General features: G+C 27.5%; 2 protein-coding genes across 2 annotated transcripts in view; both read left to right on the top strand.

The window, feature by feature from the left end:
- Nucleotides 1-1827: 1827 nt before the first annotated feature.
- Nucleotides 1828-7526, top strand: LOC129312595 (derlin-1.1-like). The gene is made up of 4 exons (XM_054955257.1): nucleotides 1828-1881; nucleotides 4145-4273; nucleotides 6266-6426; nucleotides 7171-7526. Exons 2-4 carry the CDS (start codon nucleotides 4181-4183, stop codon nucleotides 7403-7405), a joined length of 489 nt encoding a protein of 162 aa, XP_054811232.1. The 5' UTR covers nucleotides 1828-1881; nucleotides 4145-4180; the 3' UTR covers nucleotides 7406-7526.
- Nucleotides 7527-12820: 5294 nt separating this feature from the next.
- LOC129313959 (U-box domain-containing protein 52-like) overlaps nucleotides 12821-17051 on the top strand; it is a 30333-nt gene continuing 26102 nt past the window's right edge. The window contains 1 exon segment of the mRNA XM_054957343.1: nucleotides 12821-13087. Coding sequence (XP_054813318.1) covers nucleotides 12821-13087 — 267 coding nt within the window.

The following is a 17051-nucleotide window of genomic DNA, read 5'->3' as shown; positions in this document are numbered from 1 at the left end:
TATATTAAAATTCTAAAAATATCTTATATTTTTTCAGCATTTAATCTAAAAAAATGCTTCATAACAGAGTAGTTATCTTACATTTTTTAGTACTCAGCTTTAAGTTTTTTAATACTCATGTTTTTATTGTTTTTAATACTCGACTTTGATATTCTTAACATTCATCTTTAATATTCTTAGTAATAAAAAATATTAAACACGAGTATTGAAATTATAAAAAAATAAGTTCTGACCAAAAAAAAATAGAACCAGGTAGTAAAAAAGGTAAAAAGTTGACTGCATAAAAAATCAAAGATAAATATTAAAATTATAAAAAAATTTGGGCCGAAAAAATTTTCAAAATTTAGAACCGAACCAAAAGCATCAACTCAAAAAAAAAAAAATCCATTTCAACTATAACCTTGATCTATTTAAAATTTCTAGAATCCACTATCGTCAATCACAATTAGGGTATGTTTCGATAATATCAAAATTGAGGCTTTGGGGTGCCGACCTCAGTTTGGGTCTTAAAAAGCTCATTCGAAAATTTGGAATAATATTTTGGATAAAAAAAAAAAAAAAACTTTTGGTCCAAAAACGTATTCCAATTGAAACTTGAGAAGAAAAAAAAAAGAGTTTTCAGCTTTTAGCTTCACTTATAAATCACATGAGGCTCAATTAGTTGGGCAATACAATCAGTTCGTTAAAAAAGTTCACAATGTAATATTTTATAATTTATTAATTTATTTTAGCTTTTTAGAATTTTGTAATTTATTAATTTATTTCAGGTTTTTATAATTTAAAAATAATACTTAATTATATATAGACTCTTTAAAATTAAAATTTTAATATTCTTTAAAAAAATTTAAATTAGAAAAAAATATTTATCATAAAATTCATGTCATTTCCAATCATCATGCATCTAATTAAACTTGCTTTTGAATTTTATCATCCAAACAAGTTTCTGTCTCTCAAATTGACTTTAAAGAAAAAAAGTATCCAACTAATAACAATTAGTCCAGTTAATAAGGATTTTACTCATAACCTATAATATTGTGTGATTGAATCATGTTGTTGATGTAAAGACTTTATTAATAAGTAATTTATAAGTATTTACGTAAATGTTTTTTTGAGTCTGAAAGAATATTTTGACCTTTCTAAACCCTTAGATCCAATTGACATAAATGTTTTTTAATACTTCAAATAAAAAAAGAAGTATGAAACATAAATTAATTTTTAACCTAACTCGCATTTGGTTTACCTGCATTTTATATTCACAAAAGACTTTTGAAACTTCAAGAATGTAAAAGTTGTTTGATTTTTTAAGTCGTTTTCAAAGTCAATTCAAAAAACTCCAAAAATCTATTCCTTAAACTTAACTTAGGATAACTTTCTAAGAATACTTTACATAATTTTATCATCAATTAATTCTCACTCTTCTATTTTTACTCAATAATTATCATAATTCAAATAATTTTTAATTTATTAAACTGACTTTTTAAAAAAATTACTCAAACATAAATTTTATTATAATAATTAACTTCTATCAAATTATAATTTTTACCAAATGAATTTTTAATTAATAAAATTTTAACAAATTAAAAACTAAACACACACTCATTGTGCAAATTTCAGCTTATTCTAACTTTAAATTTTGCAATTTCTAAACCAAACATGCCCTTCAAGTTTTCATGACGTGGTCAACGGTGTCATTTCTCCGATAATATCATTTCTCACGCAAGAATCCACCGAGTCTACGCATTGGAATCTCCACTCAAGTTTTTATTAATTAATTAATATATCATAGCTTCACTCATTCATTTCATATCACAGCTAATTCCACCAAGCTTCAGTCTTCTTCTCTATCGCCATTTCTTTCAACAGCATGTCTTCACCCGCAGAGTACTCTCTCTCTCTCTCTCTCTCTCTCTCTCTGTGATCGACCATTTGTTGTATGAATTTTCTGTCAAGATTTTTTCTTCTTGAATGATTTATTATTTATATCATGCTCAAGTGTTGTGTTGTGTGTGTGTGTGTGTGTGTGTGTTATGTTTTTGTTCTCAAGTTTTCCCGGAGAAAATATGTTTTTGTTGATCTCTGATTCTCTGAATAATTTATAATTATTCATATGAATTTGCGATGTACCTAGTCGTCATCTCAGTTTTGGCCAAGTTGCAGAAGCAGAACTCATCTATGAGACCAAGCAAGTCTCTTTGTTTCAGTATTTATATAGTAATTGTAATTATAATTATAATTCTTGCTTTATAATTCGAGTTTTATTTTTTATTTTTTTGAGCAAAATAAAAGTTATGGCTTTGTTTATAACTGATATTTCTAGTTAAACAAATTTCTCTGCATATGCAAGTTTTCCAGGAAAACAGTTTTGTCGAAAAATTTTGTTTAACCTTTCATTTCTGGGAGATGAGCACCCAACACTAATGAGATTTGGACTGTTCAAATTCAATGTAGATAGTATAATTTTAAAACTTTAAACTTATAATTTTTTTTAAAAAAATCCTTTTTGGTAAGCATGCTAATTAAGATATTATCTTTTATTTTTAATATTATATTTATTAAAATAAAAATTTATAAAAAATTTTTAATATTAAATTTGAACCATTTAAAATAGATTTTTTTTAAAAAAATTTATAATTTTATCAATTTTTGTTTTGGTGATTACAGAATAAAAGTCAAAATAATTTCTCAACCCGCACGACACTTCCCAAAATGCGATTTTTCTTGGAAAAAAAAAAAAAACAAGTTTTCCTCGTTTTCTTTTGCATTCTTTTTGTCGTTTTATTTCCTCTTCATCTTCCATAAATACCCCAAAAATTTCGATCTATTTTCAGCCACCCAAGCGCCGAGGGAATTCATAATATCTTCCCACTAGATGAAATGATATATGTTATTTAGTATTTTGATGTTATTTAGTCCAAATGCAAAGTTGGAAAAAATGAGTGTCCAAGATTTGCGAGCCTCACAAGAAGTCTCTTATCTATCTCGGCACTTTTGCCCTTTAGAAATGGCTGCTTAAGCCCACAATGTGTCGCTTTGTCAGTTTGTCCATCAAAGGTAAATCCGCCATGGTCCTCCCCCGATTTGCCACATGTTCCCCACATAACATCTAAGCTATTGCTTTTGTCATTATCGCCATGGTTAAGTTTAATGCTGTAAAGCCCTTAAAAGCGTCGAAATCCTCAAAGTCATCATAGTTGAGTGATGAGATAGTGGAATTTTTGAATATAGAAGAAGAGAGCTTCCACATGGCTTAGTTTATATAGATTGACTTAATGGATAGTTAATTATTTCTAGGTATAGGTATGGGTTTATATGATTTGGAATTGCTTGTTGTTGTTCTTGCTTGCAGTTCATGAAGTTGTTCTTGCTATCAAGGTAGATTTTTTTAATTTTTTTTTAAAATGTCAAGTGGCTATACATGGCAATTAAAGTCAAAGTAACGGTTAATACTACAGCAAGGTAAAATTATTTTCTTTTTTAAACTTTGAAAGAAATAAGCTCCAAACAAAAGTTTAGAATACCCAGCACCTCTGAAAAAAAAAGTTTTAGAGCAAATATGTCATTTAACCCTAGTTAACTTTCCACTTAATGGTTAACGTTTCTGATATTTAATGAAAGGGCAAAAATGCTCTTTTTTGAGAAGTTCAAGGCAAAATTGCTTTGAAAAAAGTTTAGAGTGCCAGGTACCTTTGGAGAAAAAGTTTTAGAATAAATATGTCATTTAACCCTTTTTTAAATTGGAACCTAATGTGCGATTTTTCTCAAATGAGCATAGAAAAGAGAAGGACAATGGAATTTGGTGACAATTGCACATTGGACCTCAATTTTAAAAAAATCCACAGGCATTTGTTTAAACTTAACGGTGGAGGCAAAATTGCCCCAACTTAATTAGTTAGGATTCAAAATGTATATTTTAAAAATTTAGGATTCAAATTGCCTCTAGACCTATAATTCAGGATTCAAATTACATATTAACCCTTTAAAAAATATTAATTTTTAAATTAAATTATCTTGCATCCTTATTTTAGGATCTTTTGGCTCCATCACTATATATATTTGATGAGCTAACTAAACAGGCGATCTATTGAGTCTAGATAGTAACTAAAATATAAACTTATTAAATAATGCGAATGATATAAATTCTTAGGTGATAGGTGTACTGCCATTTTGTTGGAGTCCATTCATGGGAATTCCATTAGTTTTCATGATCACCTACGTTTGGAGCCGTGAATTCCCAGATGCGAGAATCAATATATACGGTGTCGTTTCACTGAAGGTATATATGCTTTATGATATCTTCATTCATTAATTTTGTTTTGTTCATATTAATTGAAAGTGCTATAGTATTATCTGTTACCATCATGTCAATAGATTATGTGAATTTGGATTTCTATCTCATTTGTGTATGTCTTAGGGTAAAATTGCAAAACAACACACAATTACAATTAATCCGAAGTCCTAATATTTATCTCCTCTTATTGGGGAAAAAAAAAATTAAGGGTCTGTTTGATTTTTATTTTTAATTTTTTTAAATTTTAAAACTGCTTCTTTTTTAAAAAAATAAATTTTAAAATAAAAATGTGTTTGGATAAATATTTTTAAAGTTATTCCTTTTTTAAAATAAAATTAAAACATCTTAGAATTATTTTTTCCTCTTTTTTTTTTACATTTAAAACACATTATATTTGACTAGTGTAAATTTTAACTATTTACCTACCATATATTATTATAAGTCACTAATACTAATCATTAGCAGCTATCACTATTAGCTAATATTTCTTAATTCTAAAATTATTTTTAAATTACTGAAATTAAATATATTTTCTTGTTGTTTTACTTTTGAAAAATAATTTTTAAAAATTATCTACAAAATAGTTTTTAAAAACAAAAAAGAGAACAAAACCTAACAAGCCCTACACTGCAAAGCTTTTGCATAAATAGCCTCTATTAAAGTTTAACAAACCCTAGGCTCACACCCCTTTTGATAATAATAATGAATTTTATGTTGAAAAGTACTAGTTGAAAAACTTTAAGGGAAATTAATGTATAATTTAATTTAAAAATTAATTAGATTGAATTAGTTTTCCTTTATATTGTTTTAATTGATGACAAAAGATGGAATAGAGTCAAAATTTCTGTGTTTTGTTCTCTTTGCCTTATTATACCTTTTTCCTCAGACAAAAAGTAACCCCTTTTTAATCTGGCTATAAAGATTAAAATGCTCTATGAATTTATGTTCTCATAGAAAATTTAGTTTAGCCACAAAACTTGAATAATTGTTGGCCAAAAAAAATTGAAACTTGAATAACTCTGTGAAAGAGTTTATATGCCGACTGCTTTTTAAATTATTAGCCCTACAATTACAATCGTTCATGATAATAAAGTTCTGTTCATCTATTTATTTATGCCTCAGACATTGAAAACATATAATTCACATCACATGCATTTTAAATGTCAACCAAATAATATATATACTCCCTTTGTTTCTGAATATAAGAAAAAAAATAACCAACTCATATATTTTAAGAAAATTAGTTAAATGTAATACTTATGTATAAAAATAAAAACAACTAAACCAAAATACCTTTCATTAATCAAGCAAGTCTGCATTAACGTTTTTGTCTTATGAATGAAAACTCGTATTTTATGAGGGATAGTTGAGGAAAATTGTGATAAATACTTATTAAAATATGTAATTTTTCTTATAAAAAGACAAACTACTATGTGACAATTTCTCTTATATTTAGAAATGGAGGGAATACACTAAAGAGTGTTGATCTATAATCTTATGAGCTATAGAACTTTAATATGCTCTTTTCTAATATTCCTTACAATGTCCCAACTTATCAATTTAGTTTTTTTTTCTTTAAATTATTGGATTTTATCTAAAATAAAAGACATTTGGATATCTTGAAATTTTAAAATGGTGACGATTTTTTTCTATGACTTTTTAAAGAAAAATATCAAAATTATACCTTTTTATTTTTAAAAAATTATAAAAAATATAAATCTTTATCGTTTTGAGACTTTAAGATATCAAAATGCCTCTTATTTTATAAAGAGCTAATGATCCAAAGAAAAAAGAAAAACAAACTTGAGAAGTTGGGACATTATGGCCCTGATCTTATATGTCTGTTGATTTGATAGATGGAGCTAATAATTTATGATAAGTATGAGATAAATCATAGGTTAAAGAACCAAATTGTTGGTCCAAATTAAATAAAAAATTAAGGAATGGAACATTTTGACTGCAATTTTGTTGCAACAGGGTTTTTATCTTCCTTGGGCAATGCTAGGTCTGGATTTAATTTTTGGGAATTCATTAAAGCCAGGAATCACAGGGATGGTTGCAGGACATTTATATTACTTCTTAACAGTTCTTTATCCTCTTTCTGGTGGCAAGTTCACTTTCAAGACTCCTCTATGGGTGTATCCTTTTTCTTTATATCTTTATGCTCATAATTCTTCTCATGCCAGGTTCAGTTTAATTTCTAAGTTTCATCATCATGCTTGAAATGTAGGTCTAGACTTTTAAAACCCTTTAAACTATCCCCCCCCCCCAAAAAAAACCACACACATAATATGTATATGTTGTGTGTGAATTGTCTAAGGGTTTGTTTGGTTGGAGGAGAAATGGAGGAGATGACAGATTATAATGAGTTTGATTTAGGAGAAGTAGGGTTAAAAGATTTTAATCAATCTTTCTTATTCTTTTAATTTACATATTCATTTTATTAAAATTTTATGACCTCATTTATTCATTTTTTAAGTTGAAATCATTAGAATTTTCTCTTCCATCTGCTCCAACCAAACAGGGAATAAGGGATTTCCTTTAAACACTTATTCTTTTTGACTTTTTCTAAGTGCTTAGCGTTGACACTCAAGAAGCAAGTGACCCAAAGTTGAATATTGCAATGCCACTCTAAGTTACTTCCATTTTTTAATGGGAGAATCAAGCCTAACTTTTGTAATAAAAAAACACTTAACCTTAGAGAGAATAAATGTAACTAACAAACTATTAAATATTTGAAGGTCTGATATTCTAAATTTGTCACTTTAGTGGGAAAAAAAAAGGAAATTATTTATCTCTTTAATGAAGTACGAGTAGTTTGATTGCTATCAATTCCTTTTTTTTTTTAATGGAAATCCTTAACAACATGTGAAATTAAACAGTCATAAAATAGTGGCATATTGGGGAGAGGGCACTCAAGTAAATTCACCTGTGCATTCAAATCCAACAACGGATGGAATTGTATTCCGTGGCAGAAGTTTCCGTTTGGGAGGCACCCAAACAAGAATGACAAGTAATCCACAAGGTCAACAAAATGAAAGCAATGTTTCTCCACAACAACAAAATCAAGGCAATGGAATTGCTTTCCGAGGAAGAAGTTATCGCTTAAACGGATGATGTCTATGGTATATGATCTTAATTAAAATTATAGTTTTTTTAATTGTTGGATTAACATACTTAATCAATTGGTATATGTATGTTGAATATTTCTCTTTCGGACAAGTTAATTATTATTGAAACCCACCTACATGCTATCATCATGTTTTTATTTCTTTTATATGATGATTGTCCTCTTGATCCTCATCCTCCTCCTCCTCCTCATTAATTTTTTTTAATAATAACATTAAAGTCTTAAAATAATGAATTTATAACATTATGTTTAAAGCCGATAATTTAGACGAGTTTAATTTATTCAGATTAGACTTAAAGTATAATACCTTCTTAAAAAAGTCTATATAACTAAACTCAACCCTAACTTTTTTGGTTGGGTTCAGGCTAGCTATGAGCTTGACCAAAATTATCTACTTTATATACACATAGAGCCAAAAATTTAAGTGATCGAACTTATTTAAGTCGATCTCAACTCGAGCCGAGCTTAATGTATATGTATCATGCCTTTTTTTAAAAAAAATTCATATAGTTAAGCCCGACCCTAACTTTTAGGGCTTGGCCTAAATTATCGGCTCTAGTTACATTCTTGATAATTTTGTTTAAAAAAATCGGTTGTAAATATTGTTTAGATAGTCATTAATTAAGAATTATAACTACAAATAAGACATTTAAATTTTAAATATTACTCTCAACTTATAATTAGAATTTTTATTTGTAACTGTTTGAATTAATATTTACAACTTAGTTTTTAAAATATTTTGTAGAGGACTTATTTATCATAAATTTTAAATTATGGGACTTCATTATCACTCTTCCGATTTCTTTCCCTTTTTGAGTGGGGTGTGTGAATGTGTGAATATTGAGCATATGCTTCTTCTTAAATAAACTCTAAATATTCATATGACGATTAACAAATTCATTTAAGTAGTATTTGGATTAATATATTTGGATTTAGATTTTAAATTTAAAATCTTATATTTAAAATGTGATAACCTTCCTCTTCGAGAAATCCCTTCACACTATTTTTAACTCTTAAGGATGGTTTTGTGGGAGTTTTATATAAGGATAATTTTATTGTAAGTCTCTTGAAATTTTGAATAGAATTCTCGTCATATAAAAACTCCCACAAAGTAAAAATCTTTCAAAAAATAATATTGTATTCTCCTAGCATCAATTATTGGCAGGAAATATTATTTAAAAGAAACAATTAAATAGTTGAACTTATAGAGTATGTGAATCCGTAAAAACGTATGTGCGCGCGAAGAACGAGGGCCCTTTTGGTTGTTCTGGTTGGCCAACTACAATTCAAAAGTAATCTCTCCACCACCTTTCTGCACATAAAAGGAACAACTACATTTATGTCTCGTATAAAAAAATTTATTATCAACAAATTTGATAAAATTTATAAAATATTTTCAAATATCAAATTTTATATATTTACAATTTGATTAAGGATATTAATAAATGAGCAACTATTATTTACAATTTATTATTGTAAGTTATTATTTTCCTTCAAAAGTTGTAAATAATTATTGTCTAGTTGTTAATACCCTTAATCAAGTTGTAAATACATAAAATTTAAAACTCAAAAGTATCTATTGAATTGCATAAGACCAATCAGAAATAAATTATCTTTTATGGGACATAGATATAATTTTTCCTGCATAAAATCCTTCATTCACAAATAAGATTTTCTAAATACACAATACCTGAATTTGAATTTGTATTTGATTAAAACCCTTCGACAAACCCGACAACAACAATCCCAATAATATTTTTAAGAAAATAGATGATAATTTTGTAATATATAGAAAATGTATACTCTTAAAAATACATCTTTAATCAAAACATAATCTACAAAAAAAAAATTTTAACAAAGATAAAATTTTAGCGTGAAATTATATTTTTATCATTGAAATATTTTTCAACGATTACCCAGCGCTCTAAACTATTGCTTAAAGTAATTTTGCTCCTAAAATAATTAAAACAAATCATTGTTTCCCCTTTCTGTTAAAATTTCTAACTGTTAATGTTAGGCCAATTAATATTTCTAATAGTCGATGTTAAGAATTTAATGACAAGAACAAAAATTCTCTGTTTTAATTATTTTAAAAAAAATTACTTCAGTAAATAGTTTAAGGTGCTAAACACCTCTCAAAGAATATTTCAGGAACAACAATATACATTTATTTTAAATTTTATTTATCTCCAATTCACTCTTTATTGTTAGAAACTAAAATTCTTACGCCAATCTTCCAAACACACATTCTCACGCATCCCCCAGTAATATTTTCATTGAGTAACACCTTTTCATCCGTTAACTGTAATAATCTATTATTAATCAATACATTCATATGCACAAGGTGTATAGTCCTTATTAATGCTCAAGGCTCAAACACATCAATATCTTATATCTTGATTCTAACCAGCCTCTAACTATTAGTATTCCTCCACAAAATTTTAATACCCCATATAAAAGAATTCATTTCCTCAATATAGTCAAGGGTTTAAAAGGATAAAAATATCCTAAATTTTTTGTGAGGGGCACCTACTATTTTAAATCTTTTCTAGAGTAATCTTGTTTTAAAACTTTCAAAAGAATGCAATAGCGCCTTGATATTAATATTATATTTGTTGATCATTAGTTTGACTTTTATTACCTCATAGCATCCACTTTGACTCATTTTAAAAAAAAAAATTAAAAAAAATATTTAGACATGGCTATTCCTGGCTTCTTTCATCCTCATCAGCCTCCAATTCCCAACCATCACACCAAAGCACCAAACCCTCCTGCATTCTATAATGAAACTAATTTCAGTGCTCATTATATAGATGCACATTGAGAGCTCATTGCCTCTATATCATTTAGACCTAATTTTTTTATCTAGATTTACAATTTTTCAATGAGTATTTTTTAAATAAAAATTATTATTTAAAAACTAATAATTAAGAGATTGTATTTATTTTAAATTCTATATTTTTTTAAAAAAATTTTTTAAAAAAATGAAAGTAAAAAGTTGTAAATATGGACAATCTAGATTAGATATGAACAATGTAAAAATGATGAACTCTAAGTGTTTATTTATATAATAAATACGGAAATTAATGATATTCGGTAACAAGTATTGAGCTCAATCAGACCCTGCAACTCCATCATGAACTGCGATATCATATATTTATATAATATATGAGTCACATGATTTTTTTGGCCACGGATGATTTTTAAAAATTAACATAATCTGTGTAGTAATTATGCCGATGATTTTTTTTTATTAAAACAAAACAAAACAAAGAATAGCATGGTAACGGTTATCTAGGATTAAGAAAGTGTTAGGGTAATCACATCTGGTTTCCGTGCTTCTCATGTTGATAAGAAATTTGAACCGTTCAGATTTTCAATATAGTCGGTCCAGATTTATAGCTTTAATTTTTATATTCTATTTTATATATATTAAAATAAAAATTATAAATTTTAATAAATATATTTTATCATCAATTTAAACAATGCAAATTTAATTTGAATGCTCCAATTCAATATTAAATATTTTTAAAATTTTTATAAATTAACTGTTGAGATATATTGTGAACAGTTTAGATTTAAAATTTTTAAATTACAACTTTTTCTTAATTTTTAAAGTTCTAGTTTGAAGATTATCTTTATTTTAAATTTTTAATATTATATTTACAAAAATAAAAATTTATAAAAATTCTAAAAAAGTTTAATATTAAATTCAGATTCTTTATAATACATCTGGATAGTCAATTTATTAAAAGTATAAAAAATTTTAATATTAAATTGGACTATTCGATTAAATATGTATTGTCCAAATTAATAATAAAATAAATTTATTAATTTTTATATTTTTTTATAAAAAATAAAAAAAATAAAACTTTAAAATCTGGAAATAAATATATTTCTACTTAAGGTCTTTGAGCTTGTCGAAAGTTTTCAGATCATATTCCACTCTAAATATAAATTTATGTGTTTTGGGAGGTCGAAGTGGGACTCTCCCTTCACAGCATACATTGTGATGGTGATCAGGAAGTAAAGGAATCAAGTACAGTTGAGTTGGGGGAAAAAAAAAATACACGTGCGGGGATGATTGAAAGGCAAAAGGAGTAAGTTGGAGTTAGCTGAATTTTTTTTTTAATTTTCACTTGCTGTCTGGTCTTTTTTTCTGCTATCGTATTCGTTCGTTCGTTTGTTTGTTTATTTTTTTTTCTGCCTTTGTTGCTTTTTCCCTTTTTCATAGTTTATCCCCACTTATAAAAAAATTACATTTAAATTTTACATAAAAAAATTTATTATCAAGAAGTCTTATAAAATTTAAAAAATATTCTTAAGTCTCAAATCTTGCATATGTACAACTTAATTAAGAGTATTGACAATTAAATAACGACCATTTATAATTTGTTAAGAAAAATAATAACTTGTAATAACAAGTTATAAATGTTCATCGCTCAGTTCTCAATATTCTTAGTTAAGTGATAAATATACAGAATTTGAAATTTAAAAGTTTTTTTTATAAATTTTAAGATTTTTTGATAATAAATTTTTTTATATGAAACTTGAATTTACTGTTGTTTTTTTGTTTTGCACACCCATCCTTTACATTACTGTGATTGGGCTTAGGTTCTGTTTTGTTTTTCTAGCATTCTGTTTCTTGTACCTGGCTATTTTGTAGTGTTTTGTTTGTATCTTGGCTTCCTTTCTAATGAAAGTGTTCCCTCGTTTTATTCAAAAAAGAAAAACATAAAGTTTATTGTCTCTCCATGGACCTTTTGTTTGATCTGATTGCTTTGAATTACGTCTTATGGCCAAAAAGGAGGTTCTGTTTCTTTTTTAAAAAAAAAAAAAATTTAAAAAGTGTCATGTGACTGTGATAGTTAAAATCAAATTAACAGTTAGAGTTAATAATTTAAATGGGTTGAATTTAATCAAATCAAAATCTATTTAGGCTAGTTTGAATAAGTTTAGACTTATTAAAAAAAAATACATATATTCAGGCTCAACTTTAACCCTCTCAAGCTTTTAGACTTATTCGAGCGTAAATGCCTAAATTATTGATTTTTTTAAAATTTAATTTTAGCTTGAAATTAATTATTTTTATTATTATAAAATATAAAATATAATTTTTATACATTTTTAAAAAAATTAAAATATTATTGGGGTATTCAAGCCTATTTGAGAATAGGTCCAAATATTAAAAATATATTATTTTTTTTAAATTACACTCTAAATTTTTTCGGTTTTATTCGAACTAGTCCAAATTATTGACTCTATTAACAATCATCACTAATGGTAGGGTGATCTTGTATTATTTTTAACACGAGCTATGAGGCTACTTGGGGCCAATCGACGAAACGAGAGAGTCGAAATCTCCACGAGATGATGATGGCCATGGGACTCATACTGTGAGCATGGCCGCTGGATTGGTGGTTCAGGCTGCAAGCCTCTTCAGGTACGCTGCTGAGACGGCATGTGTGATGGCCACGCGCGCCAAATTCACTGCCTGTAAGGTTTGCTGGGCAGGAGGCTGTTTCAGTTCTGATATATTGGCGGCCATCGAGAGGGCCATCTCAGACAACGTCAATGTCCTTTCCTTATCGCTTGGAGGTGGGATGACGGATTATTATAGAGATAGTGTGGCGATCGAATCTTTCGCTGCAATGGAGAAAGGGATTTTAGTCTCTTGCTCCGCACACAATATTGCTCAAAAAAACAAAAAAACAAAAAAAAAAAGGATATGAGGTGTGCTCCATGAAAAAATTTTAGGACATTTTTGCCCTTTTATCCCTATAATCAAACCTCAATCACCCTACTTGTTTTCAATGAAAATAATTTTTCTCCTGTACTATTATTTCCTCATCCTTATTTGTTCTCTCACTTTTTCTCTTGTAAAATCCCTTAGATGTTCCTAATGGATTACTCTATCTCTTAAAATGGTGTAATGAAATTCCCAAAACACTTGTATAAAATCGCCTAGAGGGAGGTAAATTGGGCTTAATAAAAATTTGACAAATAATACAAGAATAAAATAGATAAATTAGGAATGGTATCATTAAAGAACGCTAAGTAAAGGGAAGAGAAGTTTGCACATGTATTATCCTAGTTCAACTCTAATCATTTGAGTTTATGTCCAATCCCTAAGTCAAACTTGCAATTTTATCCAATTACTCTACCAAAATTATTTTGAGGATTAATTAGGGAAATAAATGTGTAGTCAAGGTGATTTGAGGTTTATTGGGTGTTTAGGAAATTATTTGGAATTGAGGTTTTAATTGAGGAATTCAAATGGGTTTGAATATTATTTTGTGGATTAATTAGAAAAATAAATGTGTATTCGAGGTGATTTGAGGTTATTTAGGTGTTTAGGCAATTACTTAAAACTAAAATTAGACCTAGAAGCAAAGTAGAGAAATAAATAGGATCCAAAATAGGTTATTAGGCAGAATTGGGGCCCAGAAAGGGTAGAAATGGGCCAGCATGATAGAAGGGCAGAACAACTCATTTTAGTAAAAAGGGCGTTCATGCATGGATAGGTTTTTGCCTATCCCATCCTTGCATGGTCGAGGCATTTTTTAATAGCCTATGTTTTGTGTATCAAAAATAACATGATTAGAGGGGGAAATCTCAGGAAAGGTCCAACAAAGCTTAGTTAGGGCATGATTTTTTGGCATCCTAGGGCTGGTTTTAGGTTGTGAAACCACTTGAGGTGAGTTCCTTGTCCTCCATTATATCATTCTAGCTATTTTTCTTTGAGATTGGGGAGGATTTTCATATTAGGGTTTTTTTATAGGATACGTAATCTGAACTTATGATGATTTATTTTGGTTTTTCAGGTTGTTGAGAGTGTAACAAATAATATGGAACATGTATTTGTTAGAATTCAAATTTGAGAATTTTGGGTGAAACCCTAAGCCTTTGAGGTTGAATTTTATTATTAATTCGAATTATTGGGATGTTTTTCTATGTATATTTGTTTATTTGGGCATAGATAAATGTTTTTAAGGTGTTGGAATGGTGATTTAATGCTTGAAGATGATTATTGATTTTTGAAGGTATTTTTGGATAAATTTTTAAATATGTAATGATGAAATATTGATGTTGAGAATGATTTAAGAATTTATTTAAGGTATAGAAGTGTAGGAGGATTTTAGAGAAAATTTTTGAAAGGGTTAAGATGGCTTGTAACCTTGATTTAACACTAAGTGTGGGTTAGGTCTGGACTCCCTAACTCTATAATTATAGTTAATTATTATTGATAATTATAAAATTAATATTATATAAAATGGTTGTGTAAATTGGGTTGACCAAGGAAGTGAATAAAGTGGTGTTATAAAAGGAGAACTTGTCCAAGACAAGGGATAACTATTATTAATGTATGGTAGTGCATGTATGTGGTTGATTGTGTGTTTGTTTTGCTATTTGAAAAATCTTGATTTTTGGTTGAAAAATAATATATGTACATTTTTTGTTCAGAGATAATTGTCAAGTGGGTTTAATTTATATATATATATATATATATGAATGTTTGTGAATATTGACACAGATGAAAGCATGATAAATTGTTTGATCGTGTTTTTGTTTGGTTGAAATAAAGAATGGGCCAATTAATTTTTGTTCAGTTGTTGCTTATAAATGCATGACTTGTTAAGTATATTAAAAATTATTTGGTAGGGATTTTGTTTAGTTGAGTTACCACATGGTAAGCCTTCATTAGACTCAATGAGTGGCTATTAGCTTGGTCGAATCCACTTTTGGCCGAGTAACTCAGTTCCTAGCAAGGAAATGGAGGGAAATAAGATGATGTCATGCATTTACTATTTTTTATTCAGTTGATTAAATGTCATATGATGAAAAGATATGTTATAATAGCCCCCTTAGCAATCACATAATTAATTGCCTCTCATGAATTATTACATATTAATCTTGGACACTAGGACTTTTAAGTCTTATTCCTTGTGGTTGACAATTTTTACATGAACAAGTTCAGTTAGGGAAGCACCATAGCCATGATTGGTGTATGAGAGACCATCTCTTTGAAATGTCTCTTGATTTTGTAGATGCAATATATATTATGCTAATTTAGGTTGATTATTATTTTATTGAGCATGTAGGTTCACTTTATGATTAATTGCATCTTTATGGCTAAAAGGATTCTCTTTGTCCTTCTTGGCCCTTAACTAGTTTAGAATTTGGTGTCATGAGGATTATGTTTGTCCCTCTTAGCCCCTAACCAGTTTAGAATTTGGTACCATGAGGATTCTATATATCTCTCATAGTCTACCACTTATTTTGAACTAATGAAATGATTCATAATGTAAACTACCACATTTTAGCATGGCTCGTGTTTAGAATTATTGCTAGATGCAAATGGGTTAGAGATTTACTCCATTATTGGTATATATTGAGAAATATATTGTTTGGGCCTTGTTGGGCATTGATGATAGATTTGATTGTTTTAGAAAAAAAAAAGTTATCCTACGAATATACTTATGAGTTTATTCGAAGAACATTGACAAATTAATGGTTAAATAGATATAATCAATATATTGTATTTGAAATAACACTGTCCTGGGACACCATGCTTCTTGAATACTTATGATTTTAGAATAAATTAATAGGTTTTGGATATTTTCTTTTAAAAGGGATCCCAATGAGTATTCTATATAAAATGGTACTTCTGCTAGGTATAAAATAAAGTGATTGCTTTTCTTAATTATCATGGTAAAGTAGATTTATTATGTTTAATTTTTTTTTACCATGATAGATTCTTTTTTACCATAGTAGACTAATTGTGAAATATTTTTATTATTGGAAGAACTTATTTCTATAATGGTAGGGTTTTTAAAAGGAGTGTTATCTTTTATTACCATGCTAGATATTTTTCTACCATGGTAAAAGTTCAATGCTTTTAAAATGGTTTATCAAATTATTAATATGCAGAAATCAGTTTTAAAATTTATAGTGTTACATAATGATTTAACCTCTTAAGCTCCTCAAGTTTAAATCTTCTATTTCAAGTAGTGAAAACGGGGATAAATAAATGTTTTGGAATAAACAACTACTATCTATAACTTTGTAAAAGTATATTTACAATCAATGAAGATCAGATATAATGAATATAACAATAGAATGCTGGTAGAAAATGTTGGACATAATGACTTGGGACATTGTGTTTAGCTTAAGTTTTGATGATAACAAATATAGATGAGTGATAAATGATAATTTTATATATTTTTATTCTTTTAATTTAGACTTTTAAATATTTATTTAAGGCTAATTGAGTTTAATTAGATATTATTTGATTTTATTAGCTAATATTCAGTTTTAGAATTTTAACTAACTAAATCTTTGATTTTAAAATATAAATAATATCTTTAATATTTTTGCACAGGTGCTATTTAATTTTATTTTATTTGTGCAGATTTCTTGGATTCAATTTGGAAGATATTGATAGAGAATATTTTGGATAAGAAGAATTTGGCCATGCTTGGAGATCAAATCAAGAATTAAATCTTTAAAATTTTGTTTAAATTTACTTTGGGTATTTTAGTGTAGTTTTTAATTAGGGTTATTTAGGATAATTTTATCATTTTAGTAAATTATTAGATTTTATTTTCTTTTGGGGGAGGCACATGACATTAT

Source organism: Prosopis cineraria, unplaced genomic scaffold (genome assembly GCF_029017545.1).
Source record: "Prosopis cineraria cultivar Desert tree isolate PC_DT_omini unplaced genomic scaffold, ASM2901754v1 PC6, whole genome shotgun sequence".
Taxonomy (NCBI): domain Eukaryota; kingdom Viridiplantae; phylum Streptophyta; class Magnoliopsida; order Fabales; family Fabaceae; genus Prosopis; species Prosopis cineraria.
Note: the sequence above shows the minus strand (reverse complement) of the source record. Positions and strands in the feature narration are given on the sequence as shown.

Coding starts and splice junctions, on each gene's coding strand:
- LOC129312595 (XM_054955257.1), top strand. CDS start 4,181: ATGGGAATTCCATTAGTTTTCATGATCACCTACGTTTGGAGCCGTGAA. Junction 4,274..6,265: donor ACGGTGTCGTTTCACTGAAG/GTATATATGCTT, acceptor TTGTTGCAACAG/GGTTTTTATCTTCCTTGGGC. Junction 6,427..7,170: donor TTCAAGACTCCTCTATGGGT/GTATCCTTTTTC, acceptor GAAATTAAACAG/TCATAAAATAGTGGCATATT.